This window comes from Pseudorasbora parva, chromosome 9, assembly GCF_024679245.1.
Source record: "Pseudorasbora parva isolate DD20220531a chromosome 9, ASM2467924v1, whole genome shotgun sequence".
NCBI lineage: Eukaryota > Metazoa > Chordata > Actinopteri > Cypriniformes > Gobionidae > Pseudorasbora > Pseudorasbora parva.
Window position 1 is genome coordinate 29,256,762 of NC_090180.1, and position 20,610 is coordinate 29,277,371.

The 20,610-nt window shown below is 36.8% G+C and overlaps 1 protein-coding gene across 1 annotated transcript; it reads right to left on the reverse strand.

Moving 5' to 3' along the window:
* Positions 1-2,183: 2,183 nt before the first annotated feature.
* On the reverse strand, positions 2,184-20,549 carry sharpin (SHANK-associated RH domain interacting protein). The gene is made up of 9 exons (XM_067452184.1): positions 20,260-20,549; positions 19,593-19,767; positions 13,417-13,503; positions 11,986-12,127; positions 11,081-11,171; positions 10,626-10,935; positions 4,262-4,362; positions 3,818-3,928; positions 2,184-3,719 (listed from the first exon to the last, which is right to left on the reverse strand). Exons 1-9 carry the CDS (start codon positions 20,428-20,430, stop codon positions 3,693-3,695), a joined length of 1,215 nt encoding a protein of 404 aa, XP_067308285.1. The 5' UTR covers positions 20,431-20,549; the 3' UTR covers positions 2,184-3,692.
* Between the last annotated feature and the right edge of the window lie 61 nt (positions 20,550-20,610).

Here is a 20,610-nt window from a genome sequence, read left to right on the forward strand (position 1 = left end):
AGAAATTTACAACAAGACAGAGTACTTTACATTACTAAACAGTAAAATATTGCACATTTAAAGAGTCTTATCTTAAGCTTCTCAATCCATTGTTTATTCACAGCAAAGCCATAGTGAAATGCAGGTAGACATTTTTTTTTGGCAAGACATTTATAACACAATCATTTACAATACACATATAATCAATACAATTACAATTCAACCCAATAGACATTTCATTAAATAATATGCTCTATTTATATATAAAAATAAAATAAATGCACTTAATAACCCTGTTATGATTGTAGTTTTATTTGTTCCAAACATGAACAACGTCTTCAATGAGAATTCCCAGTCAGTTAGATAAGGAATATTTAAAATTTACACAACATGCATTTATGAAAGTCTCACTCAGATTGTTTTGTCACTATATACTGGCCGCATCACATAATGACAGTCACATTTAAAACTTAAAGCCCCTAAAATAGAGCTTGCTGAACATAAATAGTAGTAAACCGATATTTGTCCTTTTCCAGTACACTTATGCAACAGACAATAACACTGACTTGCATGCTGGTAAGTAGAGCTGCACGGTTATTTGTTCAAAGATGGCGATCTCAATTCAAACACCCATGTGATTTTATTCCTAAATGACAATACCACTATTTATAGCACACTTCCGTCTCTATGATGTCTGTTAAAGATCTGGAAAACATCTGATAACCATCTTAGAAAAAGCAGTTTTGCATTCACCAACAAACATCTTAAAAGACATTTTCTAAATGACAGGAAACATCTCGGATACATATTGCAGATGAGCAAACACTTAAATTCTTCTGCAGATGTAACCGCAGACATCAAATATCCGTCTCTGTGATGTACATGTGCTATCGGGGTCTGTCAGCCTGTTTCACATCACAAGCATCAGCAGTGTGTGAACACCGCATATTTCATTGCTGCCCATGTTAATGAATGAGAGGATCGGTCATCACGCTTTCGAGCATTCTCATTCATTGACATGGGCAGTAACAAAACATGTGCTGCTCATGTTCCGCTGACCCTTGTGAGGGAATCTGTTTGAACCAAAGACTTTTTGGAGAACGATCATCGCACTGAAACATTCAAATCTGCGTCTGTGCTCCAGCTAATCCGGAAAAAGAGCAGCTTTCATGTAAATGTACAGTATGAAGCAGCGTCACAAACATTTTAACCACACATTATCGTTATTTATTCGATACAAAGATTCAAATAATGAGATAAAAGTTTATCGTTTGGGTAGAAAGTTAAACACAAAATAAATTCTAAGTAAATCACTTTTACACTATGTATTATATTGCTTATCGTTACACCAAGAGGTGGTGACAAGTGAGTGCAAAATATTTATTCACAAATGTGATTCATCCACAAATACGATTCATCCAATAACGAAAAAAGTCTTTATGAATGAGACATTTAGTGCGTTTACATGCAAGCTCATGTGATGATAATGGATTTTAGCAATATTGTATAGAAGCCCGTTTCCGCCACTAAATGAAAAAATAAAGAGTAATTGAGACTTTTCTAACAATTGCGAGTTGTAAAGTCACAATTTTTACTATTTTTCCCCTCACAATTATGAGTTATAAAGTCACAAATCTGACTTTTTAACTAGCAATTGTGAGAGAAAAAAGTCAGAATTCTGAGATAAAAAGTCACACATACTATTTTTTTTTTTTAATGGCGGAAGCGGGCTTCCCTAATTTTGTGGTTAAACTTTACCTTATGTAAACACAATTCTTAGATTAAACTAATGCAATTAAACTTATCCACTTAAACTTCAAGACCATTTTTTGGGATTTCTGCCTGGATTTGGCCTACTCAAATTGAAAAGCTTCACATACACACATACAGTGGTCCAAGTTCAAAATTTTGGTGTCATTTTACAGGAAACCCTTTAAAGTTACATAAAACACTGCTAAAAGTCATAAACATGTAAGTATATGTTGTCTAAGCTGTATTACCCCCCCCCAAAAAAAGTTTTTTTTTTGTTGGTATAAATACATTTTTGAAAGTGTGTAACAGTGCTTTGTGAGTTGTGAGTCTGAAGGGGGGCATCTATTTTTTGGGGGGGTTATAACAGCTTAGACAACTTATCCTTACATGTTTATCACTTTTAGCAGTGTTTTATGTAACTTCAAAGGGTTTCCTGTAAAATAACACCAACATTTTGAACTTAGACCACTGTATGTGTGTATGGGAAGCTTTTAAATTTGGGTAGGCCAAATCCAGGCGGAAATGGTACCAGAGTAATTTACAAGAATTGAGAATTGACAAAAATGTAAAATGTGTACCTTAAAAATGCAATGTAAGTCGCTTTGGATAAAAGCGTCTGCCAAATGCATATTTGTAAATGTATAATGTAAATGTATAAAGTCATTTACATTATACATTATATTATATATACATCATACAGACTCCATTCAAATATTTTTTTTATTATTTGGTTCAAATTAATATACGTTTTAAATAGATTTTTTCAGCAGTGTTGAGGAAAGTTACTTTGAAAATGAATGCATTACAAGTTTGCATTACCCCCTTAAAGAGTAAATAATTGTTACTTTTTAAGAAAAACTTTTTTCACTGGGCTATATACACACGCACACAAACGCACACACAAACAGCCTAAAATTACAATAACCATCTCCAAACTTACTATTTGTCTCAACATTGGGACAAAAGAGCTGTCAATAAATGGGAAAACAAAGTAACTTGCATTACTTATTTGAAAAAGTAACTCAGGTATTTTGTTGTATATAGAAATGCATTACTTTACTAGTTACTTGAAAAAGTCATCGGATTATGTAACTCAAGTTACCTGTAATGAGTTACCCCCAACACTGTTTGTCAGAACCTCTAGTTAGCATGTTATTTTGTTTAGTTGTCTAATGTTTTTTTTCCCAGAATCGCAATCTCTATTTTACAATCGTGCAGCTCTACCGTGTAGTGAGTAAAGAATATTCATAAACCGTTACACAAGCTGACATTACAATACACAGCAAATGAGTTTGTGAATAAAGAGCAAAAGTAGTCGCATCTGCAAATGGATACAATGCAAATCTGAAGTACAGAACCTTCTTTTTCAGTAAAGATGTTTAAAAACAGAGCCTGAAATGCTGCATGTTTAATCAGCATTTCATTTTACACTGAAGTTTTGCCAGGATTGTTTATTTTATTTTATTTATTAATTATTTTTTTACTTCAGATCTGAATCTACAACCTTGAAACAAGAACTTGTGCCATTGTCAATAAATAAATTTAGTTTATACCATCAAGTGCCATAGATGACAAGGCTTCTGTTTATTTTTTTTCTTAGCTGATAAAATTAACCAAAATAACTTCGGAAGCCTATCCAATAATACGGTCACAGCAGTATTCAGTTAAGAAAAACCGACCAAAAAAAATCAATTGGGCAGTTACTAGTAACTGACAACTGCACTGTGACACGACCAGGAAAACCAACTGACATTACCGCTGCATAGCCACAATGGGAGTTTGAAGCTCTGCTGCAAACAACATTCTTATTAAAACTACAAGTGCAGGACTAGCATGTCAAACCTCAGGATGGAGGGCGAGAGATGGAGTTTGGATGTACTTCCCCACATGTCGTTCGAAACGTGAATGAAAGGGAGATCATTTTAGGGTTTTAGTCTCTGTATCTGTGTGTATTTACAGTTTCACTGGTTAGATCTTCTTACTTTTTCCTGTAATAGAGAAAAACAAATGCATAATATCCCACACTGTTCTGACACAGTCAATGTTGTCTAGTTGTGTAACAGGTGTAGTTGTTGTGTGAAGTCACCTGTTGAACGCTACTGGGATTGGGAGGGTTTGGTCGATCTGTGCTGCAGATTTCACAGCCTGGTCTTGTAGACTTATTTATGTATGTACAGGAAGGGCAGGACCAGCCTGGCTGAAGAGAGAGACAAAAATGCAACTGTTGGTTATATATAATCCAAATATTTGCATTTGTTATGTGCATGAAACAGGAAGACTGATTCACATCAATCAGGGGATACTAATGTATACAAATATACCTTATAATGTTGTGTTTTTCATGGAATCATTCCTCTTTCTTTGAAAAGTTTCATAACATTTTAAGTTGTCCATAAGCTATACAATGGCACTGTCTGTGGGAGTGTGTGTTTTCGTGGTTCATGATTGTGTGGCTGTGACTTATTTACAATCTGGCTGCATTTGTTAGTTAAAAAAAAAACGCTAAATGTGAATGGCATGTAATTATTACCTGCGTGTTACTTGATTTCAGTTTGGATCGTCCAAGTTGCAACATCTCAAGGTTAATGATGTCATTGACGCTAGGTTTGTCTGGACCACACCCACTACTGCCTATTCAACAATGAGAAAAACACATTGAAGCAAGCCGTGGTAATGCAAGAGCCAGTTTTAGATCCCTGATACCTACAACCTTTCAGAAGTCTGGAATTAGTAAGAAATTAATACTTTTCAATAGGGCTGGGATAAACGATTATTTTTTAAACGATTAATCTAGCGATTATTTTTTCGATGCATCGATTAATCTAACGATAAATTTTTTTCCTGTCCGATTCGGTTACGGTTCGATTCGATTACCGATTATCTCCCCATTAATTGCCTAATAGCAATTTATACATGTTGATTTAATTATCTGAATGAAAAAAACTAATTCCTTAAAGGGGTACTTCAGCGCTGGGAAGATGAATCTGTATTTAAACTGGGTCATCAATGCAGTAGAAATGTGAAATTATTTTTGAATTTGGTGTCTTCTAGACTGAGAAAAGACAGAAAATGTATTTTTGTCCCATGGGGATGAAAGACTACAATTCCCAGAATGCTTCGCTGCCCTGTGAGGCCATTCCCAACACCACCAACTTCATTACTGTGACTGAGTTAGAGAAGACACTACAATTAAAAACTGAACGTGTCTGTTCAATATAATGAGTGTCACAGCCCTGAGCACTAACTGCAGGAGTGATGAGAGCTGAGGTAATCGCGACTACATTCGCGGCATACATTCACACAGGAGTTCAGTCTGGCACGCGTTTCAGTTCATGCCTTTGCAAGCTTAACTTTCATAGAAATGAATTTGAGAAGTTAAAAGACTTACATTGCTCACGATAGCTCTGTTTAAATTATCCTGTCTGCAAGCTGAGCTCTCCCTGCCAGCTGAGTGTAATCTCCCATCCCCCATGCGCAGATTCAAAACATGCGGAAATAGCTCCCTCTGCTGGATGTAGTCTTTAGCCTTTGGGCAAACATTCCTCCTATGATGCAAAAATCGTCATTTTGCATCATAGGAGGAATTTTTCCAGAAATAAAATGCATAAATCTCTTGTCTCAGGGGGATATGAGGGGGGAAAGCACAATAATTTGATCATTCTCCAGGGTTTCTACTGATACAAAGCCATATGCTAATCGCTGAAGTAACCCTTTAACATTGCAATATATGTTTATTGCTCTTAAAATTCCAAAGTAAAAGGCTATACAAGAACAATGCATTCAATAAAATCATAACAAAATACACACACACACACACACACACACACACACACACACACACACACACACACACACACACACACACACACACACACACACACACACACACACACACACAATTTTGAAGTTACTGCACTCTGCCTTTGTATTGTCTGCAAAAAATGTGGAGTCATGCCAAGGCAAAAGGCAGTAACTTCCATATTATCAATATTTGGTTGCTGATCACCTTTTACAAAATCAATATAGTAACACCTGTATAAAATGTAATGATCATGGCATTTATTTTGGATGATTTACAATTAATTATAGCCATCTTCTTATTACCATCATGTGCTTTGGTTGCATTCTGATGCCATTATTAAGGACACAATACCTCTAGTAAAGAGTATCTTCATTGCTGTGCAGCAAAACTTACAGGTTGATAGGTGACACTGAATTATATGAACAAGATAAGATTATTTCTAATGAGTAAACATTTGCATATATAATGCAAAGATATAAAAATAGAACAAATAACAAATCATGTAAAAATGCATGTGATTGTAATAAGATAAATAGCAAATAGTGCCGCTGGTTAATCAAGGGTTAAGTTTGGCTATCACACTCTAATGACAGCACTGACTGGATCGGATTGCCCATTCATAGGCTAAACAGAGAAATTATTTATTGCAATATGTTTTTAATGTTTTTATCTAGCAAAAAAATGATACAATAGGCTATAGCTTAATTACTTTAACATCTTTGAATGAAAATCGCCTATAGCCTAAAAGGACAACTTTTAGATTGATGTGAACGACAAGTAGGAATAATTCTCAGAATGCTTGTGGATTAAACATCCCCGATGACATTCATTGCCATGGATTTTATCGGGTTTACAAGAAAAGCAAGGATATATGGACATAATTGCGAACTGTTACTACTAGATTGTTTGCGTGAGCTCACGATGTCACGGCATTCGAGTGCACACACTCGTTCAGTGGGCAGCCCCAAACTGCCTGACAGCGCGCTGAGTGAATATTCTGCATTATGAAAACATGTAGGCTATGACAGTACACAGGCTACACCGTAACTTATCGCGGCAGACAAATGAAATTGAGATAACATAGTTGGTGCCAGACAGGCTAGTCTGAGTATTTCAGAAACTGCTGATCTACTGGTAAAACCATCTCTAGAGTTTACAGAGAATGATCCGACAAAAAGAGTGATTGGCAGTTCTGAGGGTGAAAATGCCTTGTTGATGCCAGAGGTCAGAGGAGAACAGACAGACCTGTTTGAGCTGATAGAAAGACAACACTAACTCAAATAACCACTGGTCTCATGCAGAAGAGCATCTCTGTACACACAGACATGGGCAGTATTTCAATTAAATGTATTTTAAATATGTATTTAATTACTTTAGTGTATTTTGTAATTTGTATTTTGCAGGTGTGGAAAAAATTAAATGTAGTTTGTAACAAAATATTTTGAGGGAGTGTATTTAAGTATTTCAAATACTTAAATACTTAAGAAAAATCTCCATATGCTTATCAATCAACTTTATTTATATAGCGCTTTTACAATCACGATTGTGTCAAAGCAGCTTCACAGTGTCAAACAGTAATATATAATGCTTATCACCATAGTAAATGATTTTGCCATATTTTCGGTCTGATGTTGGCAATTGCAATGTCCAGGTTAGATGCACGAAAATCACGTGACACCCTAATAGCTCTGGACCGGGTCTCTCCAAGAAGTGAACAAGTTTTGAACACAGGAGAAGAAGTGGCGTAGCCTGACAAGCCAGAGCCAACATCTTGATGTGGGTCTGGCTTGTTGGGCTACGCCACTTCTCAAACTCACCATAGAGACAGAGCTTATTTAGGCCACGCCCACACAATCCAATGCTCTCCATTGACTTTGTATTGCGTGAAGCTGCCTCCTTGTCATTTCGGACTCATTACAAAAAAACAGAACAATGTATAAACGCTGATATGTGACAAGGTGTATACAGCAAACAAGCTAAAAAAACATATACCGGTAACTACATTTTTCTAAGTTGTCAACCCCAAAAAATGAGCGTTTACGGAGACAAAAGTGAATACAGGCTTTCGCCTCCAGTGGGCGTAGTTCTCAGTGTAATATAACTTGTCACGCTCTGTCTCTATCGCATGTATGCACTTTTATGTCTTTAAACGCTGTTTTTATGGGGTCAACAGCTTATAAAAACTTCTGGGTTTTTGGTTGTGTGTTGTTTAGCTTGTTTTCTGTACCCCTTGTCACATATCGGCTTTTAGACATTGTTCGTTTTTTGTTATAAGTCAGAAATAACAAGGAGGCAGCCTCACGCAATAGACAGTCAATCGAGACGGTTTGTTTGTTTCCCTCCCTTTCAGATTGCGTGGGCGGGGCTTTCAGATTATGACGAGTGTCGCTCTGTCACTATTGGATAGCGCTACAACCAACCAAAGCAACATATAAGGCAAAGCATAGAGAAAACACATCTTCCCTTCTTGAATGATTTCAGTGCCGTTCTTTTCTCAAAGAAAAGCTCAACTCCAAGTCTCCCAGAGTCGCGGCCCAAGCCGATTCGAAAAACCGTCGTTTGCCAGCTTCTTTATTTTTTTAAGTAGCACGCAACTCGGCCATCATCATGTTAAGCCCCACCCACCGACTCTATACACGATTTGATTGGCCTGACCAGAGTTTGGTTTGTACAGCTCAGACGTGTATTGAGAGTTGCTAGATTAGCGGCAGATTAGATTTGCTACCGCTAGGGTGCGTCTTGATTTCTAGGCTAGAAGTGGCGCTGCTCCTCTTAAAAACGGCCTTTTGAAAAGTCTTTTGTGAAAAATATAGAGTCTACACGCACACTGAACGGCATTATAGAGAAAAAAAGGTGCCTTATAAGATCGTCATAAGCTCATAACTCCACTGAAATCGTTGTAAGGCCGTAACGCCACTGAAATCACCATGCTAAGCAAGTGCACAATATAAAATTCATCTGCAGTTTTTACACGTTTTTAAACATATTACAAATGAGAAATATTGATATTCTGTCGGAATTTGTATAAAATAATCATCAATCCTATTGTTTTTCAATAATTTCGCATGCAGAGCCATTCCACTATGGAAAAGGCATACGTGGTCAAGGCAGTTAGAGTCTCATGTGTAAAACAAATCCACACATATAATGATTAATGTGTACCTTGTAAAATGTTTTTTACAATGTTTTATCACTCATGTAAAATGTGTACCTTGAATACAATGTAAGTTGCTTTGGATAAAAGTGTCTGTCAAATGCATAAATGTAAATGATTAATCATATAAAAAAAGGGGAAAAAAAGTATTTTTGTATTTTCAAAATACTAATTACATGTATTTTATTTAAATACATTTTTCACATCAGTATTTTGTATTTTATTTTGTTACATTTCATGAGCCAGTATTTGTAGTTTGTAACAAAATAGTTTTTGAAGTATTTGTGCCCACCTCTGTGTACACACACAGCATATCGAAGCTTAATGCAGATAAACTACAGCAGCAGAAGACACACCAGGTCAGGTGACACTTATGAAAGCTAACAACAGGAAACTGAGGCTACAATTCACAGGGGCCCACCAAAACTGGACAATATAAGATTTGAAAAACGTTGCCTGGTCTTACGAAGCTTTGTGACATGGCGAGTTTTCCTGCTGGAGTTAGCTGTCAGAAGAGTCATTGTAGTCGTAAAGGGAAGGAAACGGTTAGCAACAATACTCAGACAGAATGTGGCGTTTAAACAATGCTCAATTGGTACTAAGAGGTCCAAAGTGTGCCAAGAAAATATCCCTCACACCATTACACCACCAGCTGGTGATAGTACTGAAGATAGTACTGATAGAACTGCTGATAGAAGCTAGGATGGATCCATGCTTTCATGTTACTTACACCAAATTCTGACCTCACCATCTGACTCGCAGCACAAATCGAGACTCGTAAGACCAGGCAACGTTTTTGAGAGCTGGCATTTCTGTTACTTATAAGAAACATCAAACGAAAAAGCTGTTGAAACGAAAGTGTAGCAAAACCACGCTACTCGGTAAAGCTGCTCTGAGCAATACTAGACAACGCATCGCAAGCACAGAACAGTTTTACTCACGGGCCGATCTCGATCATGCAACACTTACTACACAGTGTTAAGAGATCCAGTGAGAACTTCTGTTATAAACCAAACAGCGCTGACATTGAAACCAGGAGAAACATTGTTATAGAAGGCTTTTCAGTCCACAAATCGCCAACATTCACTATGAAAGCAAAGCTAACTGTAACCATGGTATCGTGGAAGAAATAGTCAAAGGTTTTTTTTTTTTTCTGTGATTATTTTTACATTATTTATCTCAGGGTTCAGACGACCTTTTGAGTTAAACTCAAGCACTATTCAGAGGCTTTCATGTACTTTAAATTTTTTCCAGCACTTCAAATTTTAAAATATTATCCAATTTTATGTTATTTCATGTGATGATTTGTACAACTAAAAGTTTAAATATGTAGAAAAACTAACATACACTTTCGTTTCAACAGCTTTTTCGTTTGATGTTTCTTATAAGTAACAGAAATGCCAGCTCTGCAGTTGGGCAACATGGTGATTGAACTAGAGCAATCTCTAACAAAACAGCCATATCAGCAGAAAAGCCCTAGAGGCCTTGGAGAGCATAAGGGAATTTTTTCAAAAACAAAACAAAACAACAACAAATCTAACCCAATCCAAACATTTGAACGGTAGTATAAAAAGAAGCTTGTCCCTTTGTCCCTAGTCTGATCATTGCTTATGTAAGGACTACAGCCATCTACTAAAGATGATCCTCAACTGATATTTACTACGAATAAAGGATACATTTTTCCTACTCAACTCCATGTGACGCTTGGAATTTTCCTCACACCAAACATAAGATACTTCGATTAACACATACCTGTGCTGTTTGTCACTAATATGTCAGGAAATACACTTAAACAATTCCAGTCATTAGATTTTTTTTATTTTAAAAAATCTATATTTAAAAAAAACAAACTAATAAAATTGCATTTTATTTTATGCAATTTATAGCCAAAATCTAATTTTGGACCCAGCCAAACAAATTTGTGTGAATTGTGCTCACCTGTGCTGCTGTGGCTAAACCGGGGCGGTAATGTGCTGTAGCCTCTCCAGTCATGGCCGCCAGGACCGCCGCTGGCCGGCGTGTGGACCAACGATGTGTTTAGTGGTGCCGCTGCTGTCAGCATTGGGAGGCCATTCTCCTGGTCCTCCTGGTGATCGAGGCAGGCATGGCGGGCAGACAAGAGGTAGAGAAATGCTGTGTCACCGTCCCTATAGATGCCGTACGACGCTAAAGAACGGCCGTCGGCACACAGGCACTGAGCAATCACCCAGCGCTGCACCCTGGGGTGGAAACCATACTCAACAAACATCTGGAAGAGACACGGCAGAAAATTATTAGATGGTCATTTAACAATTCAGCAAATCAGACAAATGAAAAAAATATTTCACTTGAAAATTTTGACTTGACAGACTTGAAAAAAATATTTGGTCAAGATATATTTTGATCTTTCTTACCTGCTGCTTCAGAGATGCGACAGTCACCTGCGGATGGATTTTTACTGTGACACAACAGGAAGATGATGCATCTTCTACTACCACAGCTAAGCTGAAAATGAAAGCATATCCATTCAAGCGATAATTTAAAGTTTTTATCATGCTAAATGAGAAAATCATCAAATAGACATTACAAAAAATAGCTTTAGATTTTTTTTTCTTTGATTCAACGGCTTCAACAGCCATGAGAGTAAATGATGACAGAATTTTTGGGTGAACTATACCTTTAATAGGTTTATTATTAATATGGACGATAAAAAAATGATTTTTTTTTTAATGAAACAATATTTTAAAAAGAAATTAAAACTCATTTAGATGGAGGTAAATGTCTAATTAAGTCATTCATTCATTAGATTTGGTCAAATGGCTTATTCATTCAGGAATTAAGTAAATGGCTCTCTTTATAAATGGGTCATTGAATCATTGGTTCACCCAATTATTCAGAAACACAGCACAGTTGTTCTGCTATCTTGAATTTAAGGGTCATTCTAACTGTATTCTATAGGCTCCATCACACAGCGAGTTGTTGCCCTGCTTCATGTTCGTCATCATCAACTGTATGACATGTAAAATTAACTACGTAGGTCTGGGGCGGAGCAGATGCGTAAAACAATTAATTTGTTATTTTTCCCCAATAACTAATTGAGTTGACATGTTAAATCTACAGCTTAAATTATTATTAATAAAAATATTAAATTAACTCATTTATGATTAACTGATATTTCTTACAATAATTACAAAGAAGTGATTAACATACTTTTAGATGTGGCAACACAGATAAGAATCTGTGTTAAATACCCATAACAAGCATGAGGCAAGAGACAGATCTACTGTAATTGAAGCATGACGAGGGCGCACACACATACCTTATCTCTTTGTCCTCAGCGTCCCGCAGCGCTGGTTGAACAGTCAGTGCGATCCGCTGCCTGGCCAGATCTGTGGCGTAGTGCACAGCTGCATGAGTATCTCCAGCCTCTATTGCTCGAGAAAGCTCTACACACAGCTCCTCTACAGCAGGAGGAAGAGATTTTTTATTTATTTATCTGTATTTATCTTTTAAGTCTGATAACTCACATGGAGAACCTTTGTTTATTGTTTTACTTCTGCTTTTATAAATTTCTTCATATTATGACAATAGGCAAAATAAACTAAGAGTGATGTTTTCAAATGGAGAACAACAAAATAAAGGGATATATATATATATATATATATATATATATATATATATATATATATATATATATATATATATATATATATATATATATATATATATATATATAAATAAAGGGATCAATCAATTCTGAAAAAAACATTCAAAAATAATAATTACAATTATAAGGAATGCATATATGGAATAACATGAAGGGAACCCTATGTAAATGTCTAGGGAGAAACACAATGAGTAGTAATAGCATGTTAAAGTTTAAAAATACAACTTCCTAGATTTCGTATACGTTTTAATTCATTTTATAACAACAACAAAAAATAGCTTAAGACTTGAGTATGGCTTAAGGCTTCCTAATATGGACGTATCTTTTACTTTATTTACTGATCACACTGCAAAAAAAATGCTCTCAATATTTTTGTCTGGTTTTCCAGTGCAAATTAAGATTCTTAAATCAAGGTACATTTATATGAGAAGCAAAAAGATCGAAGTAGTCTTGTTTACTGTGAAACTGATAAAAATGAAGTGAGTTGTTTTATTAAAAAAAAGAACAGATGGCTGCCAATGGGCTCAAAAAAAAGATAAGCTTTAGGCTTGCTGTGATACGCTGTGTTGCCGGTGTTCAATCACAACACTGGTTACATCCTTTGCCCACCATGGCACCACGCACACAGTCGTTTTGATTTTTATAATAGTAATAAAATCATTTAGTTCAGTTAGAGAACAGACACTACAAATAAAAACTGAAAAACAACAAAAATACTGAGGAAGATATTCATTTTTTGCAGTACATGCAACATTTAATGCCATAACTTTATGAACTTAATACTTTTTGCTCTGATTTAAGGCCTTAATTTGGGGAAGGACAAATTAAGACTTATGACATTTTCAAGACAGCAGAAACTGTTATTATAAATGAGATCTGTTGTTTCTGAATTTGAAATCGGATTTGTCAGGTGGTTTGAAAGTATGAGGCCAGTTTAATATCACTGCAAGCTGTCCATTTTCCTTTTAAAGTGCACTTTTTAGTCACTTCCACACTGATCCAGATACTCAAAAGGTGGAACGAAAGAAGTGATCAAGGAAAACCAAGCTTAAACCCAGTCAACTCTCCCATTAGAAAACAAACCTTTCATTGACAGCGACAAGACCAAGTTTTTCTCTTCACACTTCATTTGCGGCAGTCCATCATGCGAGGAGTGCGAAATGTTGGCAACTGAGACACAAGAAAGAGGGAATGATTAATAAGCCACAGTAAGAGCAGAGTCCATCTTTAAAATAAAGTTTAGAAAATCATTTATCAAGCAGAAAGGTTAAAGGTGCCCTAGAATGAAAAATTGAATTAACCTTGCCATAGTGAAATAATAAGAGTTCAGTACATGGACATCACATACTGTGAGTCTCAAACACCATTGCCTCCTACTTCTTATGTAAATCTTGTGCATGAAAAACACTAAGGAAAAATAAGTGATTCTCAGCATAATGCCAACCGTGACGCAAGCGTTGGGGATCATTGATATGTACGCCCCCAACATTTGCATCTGTCTAAGCATGTTCATTGTCAGACTGAACTGACGGAGCGAATCATCGGGACTGCAGGTGAACAAGACACAGGAGAATAGCGAAAACGGTAGCTCTCAAGAACACATAGGCTGTGCAGGGGATGTGAGGACTTTTCATATGTCAACTGTCATGGTTGAGGTTTATTATAATCGGATACCACAACAATTTAATTCAAGATCGTTTGTTTGTTGGGCCCATTTCAAGCAAGCTTCACTCAGCGTCTTAAACTGAAGAAAGGGGCAACTATATTCCTGCAAGCCGTAAGTAGTGATTTATCCAATTATTGCCTGTTTAAACAATTTCAGATTAAATTCTGATTAAAGTTTCTTAGAGAGACAGCATTGTCTAGATGATGCAAGATGCTAGTACAGTAACAATAGGACACACCAAGTACCATTATTTTGTATTACAAAATACAACCGTAGATACGTTGCTTACAGATCGTTCACTCGATCCTTCTAGCAAACGTCACCTTTTTCACCTTATAAGTTAAAACGACAGTCATTTGACAAGGCTATTCATTTTGTAAAAATATAAGTTATATATTTATATTTTTTAGAACTTAAGTAGGCCTATGATGTTTTTGCATGCTTGTATTTCAGAGTACATCACAGTCACTGCATAGCCTACATTGTGACTAACGTTATATGAACATTAGGCATGTGCCGATATATATTTTTCATGTTGTGATTAATTGCTGAAGCTATTATCACGGTATACGATATTATAACGATATTGAAATAAGTTGCAAAAAAGTGTTGTCATAGCATAACAGCTTTAAGAACTATTTTTATAGTAACAAAAACAACTGAATGTTTAAATACAATAATACAATGCACCAAAAATATATACAACTCTGGAAAAAATTACGTGACCACTTTACATTGAGAAATCAATGTTACGTGGTCTCTTAATTTTTTCCAGAGCTGTAAAAGTAAAATCTTCAAATAGATTAAAGTGCAAAAAAAATTGGCAATAAAGAACAACAGGTAGGCTAACAAATAACAATAAGGTCTCAATTAATGCATTAACCAAGATTGAGCAATAGATACATTTGTTACAGAAAGTATAATGTTTTTGGTAATGTTAGTTAAGAAATACTGATCATTGTAAGTTTTATCTTAGGTCCATTAAAAAGGTTATTTTGTTTTTAAACAGTAACTAAGACATTAACATTACTTAGAATAATTAAATCTTTATACGTATTTTTCATTGTCAGTTTGGTCATTATGAATTAACATGTTAACTAATAAAGTCGTATGTCTCAAAGTTTGAATGAACAATAACAAAGAATTTAAAAGAATTGAATCATTAGGGCATGTTGTAGTCCAGATAAAAACATAAAAATGTTTAAGTTTAAAAATAAAAAGCCTATTAAGTCTTTAAGTATTAAGTATTTGGTGCTGTGATGAACAACATTGAGATTACAAAAAACGAATGGCTGTTTTAAAAACTTCACTAGCGGTGGCTTTTGTTTGCGGGGTTTCCGGGGTAATCGCTGCATTCTGCAGTTCATCAGTGCCCTCTGCTGTCACTAAGCGTGCGCTTTATTCAGTGTCTCCTTCATGTGCTTCTGATTTAGATCTGAGTGTGTGTCCCTTTGACGCAGAATACACCGGTGTTGAGAATTTATACGGTAGATGGGCAAAGTATTCTTGAGTGCATTATACATTTTTTAATAATTGTCAATAAATTATTATTTACGATATTTTGAAGTGCCCACGATAACAATATTGTGCATATTCAAAATCGGCACATGCCTAATAAACATGCAATATCGTTGACGAAAAAAGACATGTCTAAAATGTAGACTGAAATGACACTTTAAGCAGAACAACAAATCTCAAATGGAGATTGCTAAAATGCAGCCTACTTGTTTATTGGTGTTTTTATAACATCCGCACGCGCGAGAGAGCTCACTTGCATATGGTTGCCAAATTGGACATGTTAAAACACAGGATTGTATACTTGTTCTTTTCACAGAAAAGTGCTTAAAGTGTCATTCAGTCGGCCTGTGTTCTGTCAGGACTCACAAGCCGCTTCACTGAACAGCTGAACTGCTGTGAGCGGCTGAAATAAGCCAATCAGAGCAGAGTTCAACATTAATATTCATGACTCTTCCAAATAAGGCAAAAACAGAGCATTACATCCTAGGGACAATTTATAGGGTTGTAAATGGACCTGTAAAACTGTATCTGGACAATTTTTGCCCTTAAATAAGCCACATACCCTCTATGTAGATATCAGAGAATAATTTAACATATTGTTTAACTCATTCTAGGGCACCTTTAAGCACATCTGTTATGTTTTGTGTGTGTTTTCACAATCTTCTCATTTTGCTTGCAATGCATCTAAAATATAAGAGTTTAAAAGAGTTTGAAGTCTAAAGGGTGGATTTGATGAGCTCTCTGATCTTGTTTTGAGAGATATGAATAATAACGGTGTGATCAATCTTTAGAGATCATGTCTCGCGCGTCAGGCAAGCACGCTTTAACCACGTTTTAAGCACAATTTTAACAATTAATCGCCTTAAAAAAAAAAAAAAAATCAATACCCAATTATATCCTGGGCCCCAGAAAAAAAACACTGCCAAAATAGACCGTAAACACACATGTTGAATTTGGCTGCATTTTATTGAATAATAGCCTGCGTTTGTTTAATTTAATTAAAGAATTAAATTGAAAATACAGATTAGGCTAAGGCTAACTAAAGTTACAACAGTTATTCTGTCAAGATCTGCAATTTATTTTCTTTTGTTCTTTTAAAAAGGGTTAGTTCACCCAAGAATAAAAAGTTATCCAATGATTTACTCACCCTCAAGTCATCCTAGGTGTATATTACATTCTTCGAGACGAATACACTCGGAGTTATATTAAAAATGTCCTGGCTCTTCCAAGCTTTATAATGGCAGTGACTTCTTGAGTCATTTTTGAAGTCCATAAAAGTACATTTATCCATTATATAACTGTTCCACACGGCTGCGGGGAGTTAAAAAAAAAGGCCTTCTGAAGCAAAGTGGCACATTTGTGTAAGAAAAATAGGAACCGCTTTATATTAGGTGGCCTTAAATCAGCACTAGGTAACTTTTCAACCTTCATAATATATTTTTTAAGACTCTTGTGATGATAAATCAACTTACAATAGGTTCAATGACACGTCTGCCATAGCCTGATGGGGTCTGTATCGTTTTTAATCGTACTTTTAAACTTCGGGTTTTGGGTAGTAACCCGAGAAAAAAAAGAACTACAAAATTCGACTGCTTTACGGCATATACGTCACTTCCACCAACACCCACACTTCCTTAAATTCGGACGTGCGAGCCCAACTTTGTTCGTCGGATAATATAGTCATGTCCGAAGCAGCAGAGACAAATAAGAAAGAAAAGGTTTTGTTGGAGGAAAGCAATAAGAGGAAACGAGAAAGTGATGTGATTAAAGGCAGGACGAGGATCAACATGTGACCAGCGTTTGCTCGTCGGCGTGAGCTGAAGGAGGCGTGCCCGACCGATGCTGACATGAGACGACCCGCACATCACTAGTTCAGGGCTATCAGGGTTGTCATGTCAACAAATGCACGGGAGCTATGGCATCCCCTGTTGTACGATGACAGCTCTTACGACAGTAGTTGAGGACATTCTTTTTTCCAAACTGTAGGGGGACCCCGAGAGCAAAAGTAGCCAAGTGCGGCTTTAACTACTATGTACTAACATTGTAATTACTCATTTGATACAATGGACTTATTGTGTACATACATGTTTTTACATTGTACTTAAATTTTCAAAATGACCTACATGTAATTACATCTATAATTAATTTCTGTAGTTACATTTGTAATTACACTGTTGACACTCCCCTTACATGTAACCATACCCTTAAACTTACCCATACCACCACACCTGTCCCTAACTCTACCTTTATCCCACCTCAATATCAGCAAAAGTGTTTTGCAATATAATATGAACAAAATAAGTACATAGTACTTAAAGTGGAACCAAAAAATATCCATATTTAAACCTTTATATACTTAAATAAAGAGCTTCTCTCAGTCAGCAGTAGCAAATTGTCTTAAGGCTGAAAGAGTAACCATGATGCATCACAAGCTGTTTCCTGAACTTTTAGTATACAGGTATGTGATTAACTGTATTCAAGTTGATGTATTGAGGTATTTGGAAATTATATGTAACATTTGAATTATATTCTACTGAAATTAATGAAATAACACAAAAATATAATACGTTTCCTTTGAAAAATGAGATTCAAAGATCCGAGTCAGTAAAATGATCCGAATTTCCCATTACTCTTAGCCTAGAAATCTAGACGCACCCTAGTGGCAGAAAATTAAATTTGCAGCCAGGGAGTCTAGCAACTCCCACTCCAACTTGGCTTGCGAGCTGGAAAAACCAAACTCTGTTCAGGCCAATCAGATCATGTATAGAGTTGGTGGGTGGGCTTTACATAATGACGGCAGACCTGCCGCGGTTCCGTATGCTACTTAAAAACAAAGAAGCTGGCAAACAGCGGTCTTTCAAATCGGCTTTGGCCGCAACTCTGGAAGACCTGTTGTTAAGCGTACTGAAGTCATTGTTAAAAAAGGAAGATGTGTTCGGAGTTTTGCCGACCGGATATGGCGAAAGTTTAATCTATAAACTAGCTCCACTTCACCTTCTTCGCTGCTCTGGTTGGTTGTAGCGCTATGCTATTGGTGCAGAGGGACTTTGAAAGACAAATGTTTATCCCGACTCTCATATTGAGCCCTGCCAAAGGTGAGTTCCCAGACCAACATCTTGATGAGGGTCTGGCTTGTCAGGCTTAGGGATGGGCACTTCAAGCAAAAATAATATTCGAAGATCGCTAGGAATTATTCGATTATTATTCGAAAATCGCAACTCCCCCACATGCATGCATGTATAAGCTACACACATATAAATATGTGAGAGGGAGAGAGACCATTCACACTCTCAGTATGTATGATAACAAACTGTTTAATTCATTAGGGGATAGGCTATATTAACTGAAGCCATATAATTATTGTAACATGCTGAAACTTATGACTGTTATTTGACAATTGCCCCAAGTTAACATAACCGTTACATGCCACAAGTCTACAGTGAGCGTGTGAGCAACACTCGAGTTGCGCACTTGTTCAGGAAGAAAAGTATTTATTGTTTGTTAAATTAAAATTTTAGTTTTTTAAAGTGACAAGCAAGCATCCAGCAGCCGACAGTGAGTTAACCACGCTTGATTATTTTTGCCTCTCAAATCAACACTTTTCTTGTCTTGCCTATAATAAAATCAATAGATATAAATCACTTTAAGAATATCAGAATGTTAGATTATATGTTTACTACTACCCACACCACAGTAAAGTTCCCACAGTTCCAGTGCTAAATGTACATGTAAATAGTTCACATCAACGACAGCAACAGATATGAGCTGCATTTTATTTATTAGCTCATGCTCAAACTCTGCAACAGAATTGATTTGTATTAGTGAATACTAATATTGAAGGCACGCTCGCTGCTGTTGGCGCGGACTCTGAACACTGTGCGAGCCAGGCTTGACAGTCAGGTGGTCTCGTGTTGTTTCCACCGTGCCACCACCACATCAGCACCGAAAACATTCCACAACCCATTTAATATAATCCCAAATAATTGAATATTCGAAAATTGTGACTCCCTAGTCAGGCTACATTACTATATGATAGAGTAGCTGTATGGTGTGAAATTTAGCTGTGACCTCTGACCTCTGTGTGACTCCCTCAGTGATGACAACATGACAGTTGCCCATTCCTGGGCCTCCTGCTCGCTGCGGAAGGTAAACGTGAGACAGTCGTGGGGCGGCTTGGTGAGACGCAGTTCGTGACATCGAGCCGACGTGATCTCATACTTCACTGAACGCAGATCAAACTCTGCAAGAGACTGAGAGAGAGAACCGCTCATCATAAACCCTTCAGTTATTATCACCCTACATGTATGATACATAATACATGTTCCTTAAGTGATGCAAGACAATCCAGTCTTTACCTTGTGAGGAACAATCAGTCTCACAGAATTGTCAATATGCCACAAAGCAAATTGCATTTAGCAAACTGAAATGTTTTAATTTTATTTATAAGTGTGTGACAAGACAATGAGTGAGAGAAGCGAGGTGTTTACAAGAAAGTAAACTGTTTAAACAGGGTTGATTGACAGACTGACAGGTAGACAAAGCACTAAACGTTATGAACGTAAGGATATATGAGAGAGAGAGAGAGAGAGAGAGAGAGAGAGAGAGAGAGAGAGAGAGAGAGAGAGAGAGAGAGAGAGAGAGAGAGAGAGAGAGAGAGAGAGAGAGATGGTCTGAGTGAAAGTGAGTGAGTGCGAGTGTAAGAGAGAGTGTGAGCAACAGAGTGTGTGTGTGTGTGTTAGTACCACGCTGCGTCCTCCGCGGTCGGTGTGTCTGAGCGTGAGCGTGAAGAGTCCCGCACGGTTCGCGTTCATGCTGAGCTGCAGCCGCAGAGAGTCTGAGCCCACAGAGAGCGGCCGAACCGACACCCGCACCGACATCAACACCGTACTACAGCCCGAGCTCACAGCCATCATGTCTTCAGCACGAAGATCTATACAGCACGCACTGACATCATCTTCTTCATCACCATCATCTTGAGTAACAGGCAACCAGTTTCAAAACAGGAAGCAGGTCCGTCTGATATTTACTGCCCCCTTTGTATCACTTTAACATGCAGTTCCGAGAGTGATGTGCAGCAAGCGGCGCTACTAATC

Coding starts and splice junctions, on each gene's coding strand:
- sharpin (XM_067452184.1), bottom strand. CDS start 20,430: ATGATGGCTGTGAGCTCGGGCTGTAGTACGGTGTTGATGTCGGTGCGG. Junction 13,504..19,592: donor ACTGAGGGAGTCACACAGAG/GTCAGAGGTCAC, acceptor CTTGTGTCTCAG/TTGCCAACATTTCGCACTCC. Junction 11,172..11,985: donor GCTGAGGACAAAGAGATAAG/GTATGTGTGTGC, acceptor TTTCATTTTCAG/CTTAGCTGTGGTAGTAGAAG.